Source organism: Ovis aries, chromosome 2 (assembly GCF_016772045.2).
Source record: "Ovis aries strain OAR_USU_Benz2616 breed Rambouillet chromosome 2, ARS-UI_Ramb_v3.0, whole genome shotgun sequence".
In the NCBI taxonomy this organism is placed as follows: Eukaryota; Metazoa; Chordata; class Mammalia; order Artiodactyla; family Bovidae; genus Ovis; species Ovis aries.
The window spans coordinates 117,748,582-117,761,484 of NC_056055.1; the positions used below are offsets into that span (position 1 = coordinate 117,748,582).

At 37.5% G+C, this 12,903-nt stretch overlaps 1 protein-coding gene across 6 annotated transcripts in view; it reads left to right on the forward strand.

Annotated features, from left to right (window-relative positions):
* WDR33 (WD repeat domain 33) overlaps positions 1-12,903 on the forward strand; it is a 114,510-nt gene that overhangs the window by 79,110 nt on the left and 22,497 nt on the right. The window contains exon 8 of one of the 6 annotated variants that reach the window (XM_012130484.5): positions 6,671-7,470. The exons of the other annotated variants lie outside the window; for them this stretch is intronic. Within the exon in view, the coding sequence (XP_011985874.1) occupies positions 6,671-6,705 (35 nt within the window). The 3' untranslated portion in view covers positions 6,706-7,470. Of the gene's footprint in view, positions 1-6,670; positions 7,471-12,903 lie in introns of those variants that run through there. 6 annotated transcript variants of the gene reach the window in all.

The following is a 12,903-nucleotide window of genomic DNA, read 5'->3' on the forward strand; positions in this document are numbered from 1 at the left end:
TCATCTTTTCATGTTGCTACTATTCCAGTCTTCTCAGGTAACTGCTCTGTAGCATTTCATAGCATGTATCTATCATAGCTTATTTCACCATTAACATTGATAGACATTTAGGAATTGCAAGAAGTTCTCACATAGTTGTGCACCAAGCTTTCTGTACCTTTATGGTGGTTCCCACTTATGTAAATTTTCCTTTATGATAGAATCCTAACAGTAAACTTAATGGATCAGAGTATGAAAATTCAAACTTTCTTTTGAAAGATACTTCTGAGATTCCTCACCGTCTTGGAGTCATTAATGGTTAAGAATGTTATTATGGTCCAGCCAAAAATTATAGACTCTGTAGGCTTAACATTTTAGAAAATTTCTACCATTAAAAAATGTAATTTTGTTTTATTTACATTTATTTCGGGAGTTCTTTTTTACCGTGCCTCGAGACAGGTGGTTTCTGAATTCATTCCCTGACCAAGGATAAAACTCACTCGCCCTGTAGTGCAAACTCAGAATCTTAACCAGGGGACTACCAGGGAAACTCCTAACCTTATTTTAAAAATCTATAAATAAAAGGCACATGTAAAATTTTCTCCAGCACCATAGAGGGGTGGAATTTGGACAGTCCTTTTAAACTGTTTATTCCTGTAGTTACCATCAGAATTTAAAATAATGCATTTCTTGGTAATAATGCCTGACACGGTACCTGTTTACTTGCTATCATGAAAGGTGAAGAATTTCAAGTACTGACGCCACCAGTCATGTCTTTGTTATGAATTATGGTTGCTTTGATAGTTTCTTGTATAGCTTTAAATTTTCTTAGTTCTTTATTTTGGGGGGCCGTCGCCTTTAGACAACATGCCTTAACTCACCATTTGTTACCTGATGAAATCTATGCCCTCAGTGTCTGTCTTTTTTTCTTTTTATCTGTCTTTATTTAAAAATAAACACACACACACACACAAAAACACTCCCAAGGATTTTTAACTACTGAACATTCTTAAAAAAAGAAACCAGTAAGTACAATTGTGACTGTGAATGATCCTACTGATCTCAGAAACAGACAGTGTTATCAGATTTATGATAAACTCTGTGGGCAGTTAAGAGTTGTCGTACTTGAATGTCAAGATCAAGTGAGAGTCTGTTTTCTTAACCATTGTCTTATAAACTGTTAAAATAATATCATAATTTAGTTTTTCTTAAAATTTCTAATTTCTCTCTTAATGGCACTAAAAGCCTTTATCATAGGATGTTTTTAAATTCTGCGATGACAGTAAATATTTTGTGTTTGAAGATACTTTCACCTGTTTCTCTGACTTGCCCTAAGTTGGACTGATTGTCTTCTGTGCCTGCAACTGCACACACTGGGATTTCTTTGCCTTTCCTTATTAAGTCCACCCCCCGCCTCCCAGCTTGGTTAAAGATATACTCTGCTCACCACCTTCAAACAGTGCTTGAGAGGTAAATAGCAAATTTCTTATGTCTGGAGAGGTCTATAATTTGCCATCATACTTGACTCATAGTTTGGGTTTCGAATTGTGAATTTGAAATCCTTTTCCCTCAGAATTTTAAAGGCTTCCACTACCTTCTCTCAGTTCTGCTGATGAGAAGTCATATGCTATTCCAGTTCTCATTATTTTGTATGTAACCTGGCTTTCCCTTCTGAATGTTTTTAAAATCATCTCTTTTTCTCTGTGGACTTTTTAAATTTAAATTTCATTTCTTTCGCTCACTTTGATGTGCAATCCCAAATCTATTCCATTCAAACGGTTTTTGTCTTTTCTTTGATTATCATTTCCCATTATCTCTGCTGTCTTAGGGGTCTCAGTGTTCACCTCTTGGAGCGATCTGCCTTGTATTACCTTTCCGTTCATATTTTCTGTTTCTGTCCTTTGCTCTAAGAATTGGGGGGTTTCTTCTGTTTCGTCTTCCAGAATACAGTCTTCATTCATGCCCAGTCTGATACTCAGCACTTCTGGTGAGACTTTTATTCTGTCCACTGCATGCTCAGTTTCCAAGGCCTCCCGCCGGCTCTCTGGTCTTTCCATGTTTAGTGGTAGTCTGCTTTGCTGTTTATTTAAATGCATGTACCCTTTACAACTCTTTGCATAGTAATTGAGGTGTGTGTATATGTGTGTTTAGTTTGATCGGGTCTGTTCTTCCTGTGTTTTCCCTAGAATCACTTAAGTTTGGTTTTTTTTCCTGGTCTTTCTTCCTGTTTGATTTTTATCAAATGTCCAGTGATCCTTGGCTGGCCAAATATTTAAATGAAAATTTATGTTGGTTAGTATAAGTCACAGTCTTACTTATTTTGCAGTTGAGTAAGTTGACTTGCCCAAACACTCTCTGTCCATAGGAGACCTCACTATAGACTGTGTGTGTGCGCCACACTCATGGGTGTATGTTTGTGGGTAGTGAGCTGAATGGGGAAGAACAGTCTTGGCGTAAACAGGCATCTACCACAATTGCCAGATAAGAGTGTTGTGTTCTGAGATGGAGTCCTCAGTTGATTTCACTCTTGGTTGGATGGGCCTCCGCTCTTCTCCCTCCGCTTTCCTCCTCCTCTCCTATCTAATCTCCCCTCCCCTTTCTTTCTTTTTCACTTCTCCTTTCTTTTTTCCTCTCTCCAGGGTCACAGTGTGGCGCTGGCGCAAGCTTTGTGCTTTCCTCTCCAACTTGAAGTCCTGTCTGAGATTTCTTCCTGGACTACCTTCTGCTTCGTTTAGAAAGCCATTGTCTGGCTTTAGTTGAATGCAGCTGTTCTATACAAATGGGAAGGCAGGAGGAGAGGCCTGGACAAGTTGCTCTATGGAGAGTTCTGTAATTACCCTCATTATAGTAGCACAGCCTTTGCCACTGAGCTGTCCCAGAGCCTAGAGCCTTTTCTTTTTTTTTTTTTAAGGCACCAACAACCCATTATGTATTACGGGTTTTATTTTCTGCTCTGGTTTATTCATCACTAAACCCATCTATTTTTGGAGCATGTCAACATTTAAGTTGAAGTTTTTTGAAATTTTCATAAAGTTTGTGGTCAGTGACAGTCTTGGAATAAGTTCATCTGCTGTAAATTTTTTTAAAGTAATTTAGGAAGGAGCTTGTGTACATAATTTTACTTATTCTAAGTTGTCAAACGTCTTACCTGTTTTTCTTAGTTAATTAAAATACAGTCATAATATAATAAAGGCAATGATGACTTCAATTTTGTAGGTCTTCCAGTTCTGAGAGAATAATGGCATTAGATCAAATCTAATATTTAGGTTGGGTATTGGTAATTAGAACTCATGGGTTATTTGAAGACTGAAATTTAGGAAAATCTTAAGAAGTCTGACTTTTGGGAAGTACTTTCAAATGGACCATTTTCTGATTTCCCATACTCTGTCCATGGTAGTGACAGCTCTTGCTGAACAACTAACTCTACGTGAAAATCTGTCCTTGTGGTGGAGCTTTTTCCAGGCAGAGATTGGATCAAAATAAGAACTTTTATAATTTGACTATTCAAAATATGTGCTAGGCATGGTGCTAAGTGCTTCATACATTTCGTTTCATTCTTGAAACTGCCCCCAGTAATTGAGTAATCCATTTTACACATGAAAATATTAAGGTTTAGCAAGGGTTATGTAAATTACGTAAGGCCAGAACTGGTAAATGACATCGGAGGTTTAAACAGATGGTTTACTACAGATCTTTTCACTATTAACCATTGTATAGCACATGAACACTAAACATAGTACCTACATAAATTAAATTATATTTAATATATCCTTGATTCCAAATGAAACTGTTCTGACACTATTGCATGTGAAGTTGAGAATCTGTATGATTCTTTCTTGACACTGCTCAGAGAGGGAGGCAAAATGAAACATTGATCTGTTGTTTTCCCCAAGAACACTCTTTTGTTTTGTTTGTTTTTGTTTGTTTTGTTTTGCTTGTTTTTGAACTCTGGGCTTTTCATCATTCATTCAACAAAGTACAAGAAGATGGCAAATTTTAAACACCCCCATGAGGAAATCATGGTGTTCTTTATAATATGTTACATTTAATTTGAGCTGTTTTGGATGTTCACATTTCCTAATAAGCATTACTTGGTTTCCACATTTCTGGAATAGTTTTGTGTTTGTTTTTTTTTTTTCTGAGATCTATGAGTAAAATTCTGAAAATGTGTTATATGTCTTCATTTATAATGAGTCTTTGGCTAGATACAGAATCCTGGATTCCAAGCTGTCCCCCCACCCCGTCTTAGCACTATCAAGGTTTTGTTTCTGTGTCTTCCGATGCCAGTGTTTTGATGGGAAGCTTTATGGTAGCTGTGGAACGGCGCTCAGTTGGGGTTTTTCTGGTGTTTCCTCATGACTGGCTCTGGTGTGGTGGTCTGGAGTTCGGGGAGGGAGGTCGTGGAGGTAAAGTGCTGCTTCTGTCACAGCAGAAGATGAGGTGCATGCTCTCGGCATGACTTGATGTTGACCTTGATCACCATGTTGGAGCAGTGTTTGTCAGAGTTCTCCAGTGTGAGGTGACTTCTTTCCCCCTTCTCCATACAGTTCTCTCTGAAAGGAAGTCATGAAGCACAGCCCACACCTAAAGCACTGGGAATTAGGCTCCACATCCTTGAGGGTAAACCTAAGCTGTTTGGAATGTTCATGTATGAGTGATTCAGCTGCTCTCCTCCTCTTATTTATATCAGTATGAACTGATGGGTATTTATTTTATTGGAACATGTTTTCATTATGATGGAAACTAGGGAACATGACCAAGCTTCCAGTTGAGGTTTTCTCCATTGTCTATTTCTGCTTTGGAATAGAAATGAAAGTAATGACCAAGATCCAGTTGGAGTGTACAGCTGTATCTAAATATTATTTTGTAGAAAAAATTCTTACAGTTAGAAATTACACAGCCTGCAGGGACTCATGTGATATACACTTACCCAGCAGTATTTAGGGGTTCACATAACCTTTCTATTCTGATATAGATAAATTTCTTTAACTTTGCCATTGTTACCTTCCTTTCTTCCAAGGCATGAGTAGTAGTAGATGGGCAGAATTATATAGGGAACCACATTTACCAAAAGTGTGCAAATATTCCCAAAAAGATTCTGGCAAAACTCAAGAGATTCAGAGTACAGTTAATACTGTGCATGGCTATGATTGCCCTGGGGTTAATAAACTGTACTTTGACCTGTATTATGTGTTGCTTTTATCTATCTAAACTTTCAACTTAAAAAAAATGGTCTCTTTTATATGTCCAGCTGGGTGAATCATACTTTTCACCTGTTTTCAGAAGGAAAGCTTACCTTTGAAGTACCCAAAAGTATCATTGCAAATGGTTTTGTTTTTTCTTCTTCATTAGGAGCTTCAATTAGGAGTTCTCTTCATTCTTGGCCAAGGTATCTTCTGGCACTAATAGCTTTATTATTAATGTTGCACAGGACTGCTCTTTCTGGTAGTCCTATTGATTCTTTTAAAAAGTTTTTTTTTTCTTTTTTTTACATTTTCTTTTCTAATTTTTCAAGCAATGACTATATGCATTTTTCTTGACCCTTTAAAAGAATATTGTACCATCTGTATATTACTGTTGAATTATGTATGTGCGTAAGAAACGTTTACTAGAGAACCTTTGACTAGCTAATTACACACAGACACAGAAACACACCAGTGTACCCTTTCTTATAAAGGACTTTGCTGCTGGTTTTTGCACTGTATGAGACACCGGTAATCTCCCATCTTAAACAAATAAATGGCTGAAGTGCTTTGTAATATTTATTGTTAACATTCACCAGTGGGGGGTATATCAGCAATGAGGCTGAAAGAATATTTGGTTGTTGCATTCCTTCCCTTTAATCTTCTTTGATAAATATTCTCCAAAATAGCCTTGTATTTTTTGAATACTTCAAAATTTTAATTGGACTCAAATTATGCACTTAGTCATATATTCTTTTTTTTTTTTCATTTTTTCAGAAGTAGTTACATGGCATTAATTTTATGTATGTTTGATTTCAATTTTTAATGTACTTGACAATTTCTTTTAGGTCAGCTTTTGTCAGTACTATGTACTGGTACAAACACATGGTACAAACATACAGAAACCATTTTCCTTGCATATGCAAATTAAATATGTAAGTTAAGCAGAAGGTTGGCAAATTTATGATGTGCTGCTGCTAAGTTGCTTCATTCGTGTCCGACTCTGTGCGACCCCAGAGACGGCAGCCCACCAGGCTCCCCTATCCCTGGAATTCTCCAGGCAAGAACACTGGAGTGGGTTGCCATTTCCTTCTCCAATGCATGAAAGTGAAAAGTGAAAGTGAAGTCGCTCAGTCCTGTCTGACTCTTAGTGACCCCATGGACTGCAGCCCACCAGGCTCCTCCATCCATGGGATTTTCCAGGCAAGAGTACTGGAGTGGGGTGCCATTGCCTTCTCCGAGTTTATGATGTATCTACTTCTATTCCATATGAGTTTTTCTGTTCGTATACTCTATGCTCTTCTGACACTGTATCTTCCACAGTTTTTTATAACCTGAAAAACACTTTTGTGTTACCTCTCGGCTCTGTCAAACCCTTACCTTTTGGCTTACATATTTATGAATTTTAAAAAGAAGTACACATTACAGATATGGTTAAAGGGCCTTTTACTTGTTCCTCTCCTGCTCCAAAACTGTCTGCTGACCTGAATTTACATTCATCATTTCAGCTAGCATTTCAGAATTCTGCAGATTGGTCTTTTGAGGGACTTGGAAGTATTCTGAGGAAGAAAGACTCATGGTCAGCTGCTCACCTACAGATGTGTCATATACATTGACAGCCTTGTAAGGCCCTCAGACATGGAGAGAAACTTGTCAGTCTTCACAGTTCAGCATTGCCCAGCTGTTTGACCAGAGAAACCCTTCACCCATGATTCTGTGCACTGTTGTTGCTTAGAAGATGCTTTGTGTAAGCACTGCCTAGAGGTGTACTCTTTCCAAAATGTATTTTCCATTTAATTTTATAGTTTTTTTTTAACTAACATACCTTTCTGGATTTAAATGACAAAGATAGTAATTACTCCCAATTGATGTTCAGTGTTGGATCAAGTTTAAAATCATTCTACAAAAAAGGAAGGTAAAAGTGCTAATAAATTGCGTATTCATTGACCAATGTACAAGTAACTTTATGTTCCTTAATTTTTAAAATTCTTAATTCTGCTGATCTTCTGAAATGTCTGGCTATGGACCATGACTACATATTCCTTTTGCCTTAAACTGATCTGTTATATTTTCTGTTCTTGTGGCTGAAAGTAGCTTGAGTTTGTTGTTAATGTTTGACACACTTTCTTGAATGCAGTTCTTCAACTGTCAATATTGTGCAAAGTGGTACTTGAATTTTGTTTGCTTTTTTCCTTCCTGTATTAGAAAATCTTGGTGTTTTGTAAGCTATGTATGAAAGAAAACTTTCTTAAGATTTGTTCTCATAATGATCTGATTCAGCAGAAATAAAATGGGGAAATGGACACTATTTCTGACCTTCAAATAAAATTCTGTACCTGGCTTTTCAGACTGTTCGCCAAGCCTTGGGACATATGCACTGTCTTAAGGCAGGGCTGTTTACCCATGTGGGCTGATAGGTCCCTTAGGGTCTGGTGAGGCTGTGAAGGAGAGATGAGGTTCTTGAAAAATGCACAGGGGCACTAAGTTCACATACAGTTTCACAGAGGCCAGGGAACATCCTGTAAGGGAAGATCCAAAAACAGACCTTGTTCCCTTGTTGGCTTCTAGCCTTCACTGCACTATACTTTATGATTCTGGGATAGGAAATTATTAATAAACAGGAAGGCTCCAGTTTCTACAGAAATTAAGCCTAGAGCTGTTCACCAAATAGCTAAGGACATCTATCCTGTTATTCCTAAAATTTTAGGATTTATTAAGGAGTCTCTGCATTCTATTTCTAGGATAGCCTTTAAAAACAATAAGATCTAAACATTTCATCATTAGGAAAAATTTTTTTTCCTGCATTCTGCACCTTATTTCAAGATAGTTATGTAACACTTATTTTAAAAGGTTTTTTGTTTGTTTTGTGGACAGCTGTCTCTAAAACACCTGTATTAATTTTTGCTGGCTTAATTTCCATCTATATTCAGAAAACTTTTTTAAGCATTAACTTTTAAAAGCTTTTGTGCCTGGACTTTGTGGTTCCACAGATACTTCCCCAGAGTTCAATTCTGTTTCGTTTGCTGATCACCTACTTTAGAGACTGAGCACCTCTAATAGGAGCCCAATAAGTACTGTTGAGCACCTTTATTTTGAATTAGTGAACAAGTGAAAGATGGATGAATGTGTGAAAGAATAATCAGGTGGAATAAGTAAAATTATTGTTAATCTCCCCATTCAGTATAAATTCTAATGCACAATTAATGGCTTCTTTCTGCAAACAGGTATTATGAAGTAATAAGCTAAACAATTCTGGATGTCAGACACTGGTTAACCCACAAAGCAAATGCCACCTGTCTCCCAGAGATGCTAATTCTGTCACTATTCATTTAGCGAGGATCCTGAAGGAATGTTTAGCTACCAAAGAAATGCAGAACTCACTGCCCTCAAAACTTAAGTTTTGAGAGTAACCCAGTATGATTAGATTAATTTGGAGTTTCTTTGGGTGGAGTTGAGTCATGGTTGCCACATTTAACAGGACCTTGCTCTTCAAGGTCAATGTGATTACTTCTCAGGTAAAAGTAATTCTTATCTTTGTGTTTAGGTTTCACCCCTAAATTATTTCCATATTTTCAAGATGGAAAGATACTTAGAAGTTTTCCTTCTGCACCCTTCTCATTTACACTTGTGCAAGCAAATTTGATAAAAGAAACTCTTTGCCCTTTTATATGGATGTTTTATATTTAGTGAGGTGAAGGGAAGATTGGACATGGGAAGGAGGCAGTCCTGGCTACCAGTGGTCAGTAGACTAACCCCAATAGGCCTCAGCTTTCTCTTGTAAAACTTTTACAAGGCTATAACTTTGCAGGTCTTCACTAGCTCAAGTATTGATTGAAGATAATTTTTTGTTGTTGCTGTTCATTTTATAACTGAGATAGTAAATAAAAATAATGTGATTATGGAGATTTAAGAAGAAAGTTTTTTTTTTTTTTTAATGACTCTCTAAATCAGTGTTGTCCAATAGGACTTCATGTGGTGATGGAAATATTCTATATTTATGCTTCCAATATGCTAGTCATTAGTCACATGGGGCTGTTGAGCACTTGAAATGTTGGTAGTGTGACTGAGGCACCTATTAAAACATTTAAATAGGCACATGTGGCTAATAGCTACTATGTTGAACAGTGCAGGTTAAATTCGTAGGTATTTATAAGCATTCAAAGGGAGTCTCACATGTAGATTCATCATGACAGTCTTATTTTTCATTTGATGAGTTGCAACTGGGATGTATTAGAATTTGGCAGTTGTACCTCCAAGTATCAATATTGAAATCTTTCTTCAAGCACAGCTTCCATTTCTAGTTGCTGTCAAATACAGCCAAGCTGGGCTTCCTTGGTGTCTCAGAGAGGAAAGAATCTGCCTATAATGCGGGAGACCTGAGTTCAATCCCTGGATCAGGAAGATACCCTGGAGGAGGGAACGGCTACCCACTCCAGTATTCTTGACTGGAGAGTTCCTGAACCGAGAAGCCTGGCAGGCTACTCTGTCTGTGTGTGGTCTTTGTGGTCATAAAAAGTTGGATACGACTGAGCAACTAACCCTACTACTGCTACTACAACTGAGATACTTGTTACCTTTCTCAGGGATCCTAGAGCATCACTGGCTTCTTCCAGCTCTGCCATCCTAATGATGATTGCATGTGTTTGCTACAGTCTACCTGTAGACTCCTCTCAGTCCCCTACAGGTCTACACATTGTTCCTTTATAGTATCTGGAGCAGGTTTGGTGGTGCTGAGAGTTTTATCTTTGTATTTTTTATAAGCTTAAACCTGAAACATTTAAATGTCGCTTTAAAAAATACTTAGTCTTTCATTGTCAAAAAGTTTTTAGTCCTCAAATCTTGAGCCATTAGCAAGGTATTTTTACTACTAAAATACCTAGGTCACTAGGCCAATAAAAGGTGTCATGTGGATGTATTAATTGCTTTAGCATTAAAAATACTGCATTCTTAAAATCTCCATGTTTGCGGATAACAAAGCACTTTGAGTGATTCTGTCTTGAAATTCTGTATCTTTGAAATGATAAAAATTATCGTAAAGGCGTTCTGTAGGAATAATGGTTGAAATTGATAAGCCATGTGTTTGGGACTCAAGTCATTTTTCCATGAGATAATAATTTATATAAGGTTAAGTTTTTATATATGGCATGCCAGGTCACAAGACCTTTAATATCTTGGAACTTAATTCAGTCATACCAAGTCCAAAAGCTTTCAGTGAAAACTTGCATTCCCACCGAGGCTCTGAAGTGTATCTCCCTGGGACCCTAGGCATTGGTTAGTTCCGTACTGACAAACACAGGTGCTAACTGGTGTCAGTCAGTCCCTTGAGTTTGGCTAGAAGGAAACCAGAGGCAGTTGCCTTTATATAGAGTAATAAAAGCACATGTTGGAAATTTCAATCAGTATAGAAGAGTAAATTGCTTCTTAAACCCATACTGTTTCTTCTCCCTAAACTGTTAACAGCTTATGTTTTCTTCTTTACAAATGGAGCTAAATTACACCTTGCTTTTCTGCTTAAGATTTTAGAAATCAGGTTTATTGAGATATAAATTACTTATGGTAACATTTTGGAGAAGGCGATGGCACCCCACTCCAGTACTCTTGCCTGGAAAGTCCCATGGATGGAGGAGCCTGGTGGGCTGCAGTCCGTGGGGTCACGAAGAGTCGGACTCGACTGAGCGACTTCCCTTTCACTTTTCACTTTCATGCATTGGAGAAGGAAATGGCACCCCACTCCAGTGTTCTTGCCTGGGGAATCCCAGGGATGGGGAGCCTGGTGGGCTGCGATCTATGGGGCCACACAGAGTCGGACACGACTGAAGCGACTTAGCAGTAGCATGGTAACATTTACCCTGTTTAGGTGTACAGTTCTATGAATTTTAACAAATATATGCATGATAATCAAGATACATAACATTTTTGTCCCTCCAAAAAGTTCCTTCCCACTGCTTCATTTTTGTAACCACCGCCATAATTAAGTTATAAAGTCTATCACTCCAAAACATTTCCTCTTTCAGTTCCAACCTCAATTTTAATAGCTGTATTGTATTCAATTATATTGATGTACCTAAGTTTTTCTAAATAGCCCCTTATTGATATAGATTGTTTCCAGTTTTAGAATTCAAATAAGGTCCAATAAATACCTTTAAATATAAATCTTGGTATGCTTTTTACAGCTGCAATCATATGGTAGATTCTGACCAGAGGGATTACAGAATTAAAGGCTGTAAGCATATAACATTTTGATCGGGCCGAAAGCCCCCGGAAAGTTGTCCTAATTTCCTTTTCAACCAGTTGTGTATAAAATGTCTATAACTCATTAACAGAATCCGCCTGCCAGTGCAGGAGACATGGGTTCGACCCCTGGGTGAGGAAGATCCCTTGGAGAAGGAGATGGCAACTCACTCGTATTCTTCCCTGGGAAGTGCCATGGACAGAGGAGCCTGGAGAGCTAGTCCATGGGATTGCAAAAGAATCGAACGCAACTTCGTGACTGAACAACTATCTTAACACTGTGTCACCAAAATTAATTTTTGCCAATTTGATGGATAAGATATTACCTAGCAAAGTAGCTTGCATTTTTTTCTCATTTTTAGAGCACATCAGAAAGTTCATACACACAGTATCTACCCATGTTATTTACGACTAAACCCACAATATTTTAGGAAACGTGGATAGAAAAATCTCACCTCTATTCTCACAGTTTCTGTAATTTTCCTTTCCTGCTTATCTGTGTGCACATTTGTGTAATTGTGTGCATTTCCACAATCGTCCTTACGGCACGTGCATGGTTTGTGCATGTACTGTGTGCTTTTTAAAAGTCCACTGTATTTCATGAGCGTTTCTCTTTGTTCCCAGAAGCTTCATTGCAGTAGCTGTGTGTTTCTTCTGTTTTGGGACTGTGGCACAGTTGATTCAGTCATTCCACTTCTAAACTGTTTTATACTTTTTTACTATTATGAACAAGGCTTCGAATACCATGCTTTGAAAATAAGTTTTAAAAATCTTTAAAATTATTTTCTTAGGATAAATTTCTACTTGTTTGATTCTTCTGGATCTAAATGTGTCATATTGACAGGAGAGGGTAGAATTTCATCATTTGAAGTAGTTTTTGTCTCTTCATTGGGAATTCAGTAACTTGTTTTCCTGGGGAAGGAATCAGTTGCATATTAGTTTCCTTCTATGCCCGCTCAATCTATTTATTTTCTTCTTTTTCTTGAAAAATTATGAAAATGATTTATGCTACTTGTAAAGATTTCAGAGAGGTAATCAATCCATTAAGTAAATTAAATTTTTAACTGAAGTTTTTTCTCTGAAGATCATTTGTTTTCAGTATTTTAAAGTTACCAAATGAGTCGCAGGGAGCTGTCCTTGCCCTTGCCCTCTCCGTGCCCAGCTCTCACTCTTGTGGCAGTCAATAGTGCCACATTCTTGCGCATCCTTTCAGACACATCGTCTGCATTCGTGAGCAGATGCGCGTGTCCTCTGTGTGTGTGTGTGTGCGTCTCTCTCTGTTTAAGCCACAAAGGTTAGCAAGCTACACATACTTTTTGTAAATTCTTAGATTATTTGTATTTTTTTTTAAGTAGATAATATATGTACATTTTTCAAAGATAAAATAATGTAAAGATTTGCATAGTCCCACTTGTATTCCGGTACCCTGTCTGAAATGTACCATCCTTTGGTGAGTCTTTATGCATAGAAAAGCAAATATTCAATAGGAGGGCACATATTTTTGTTTTCC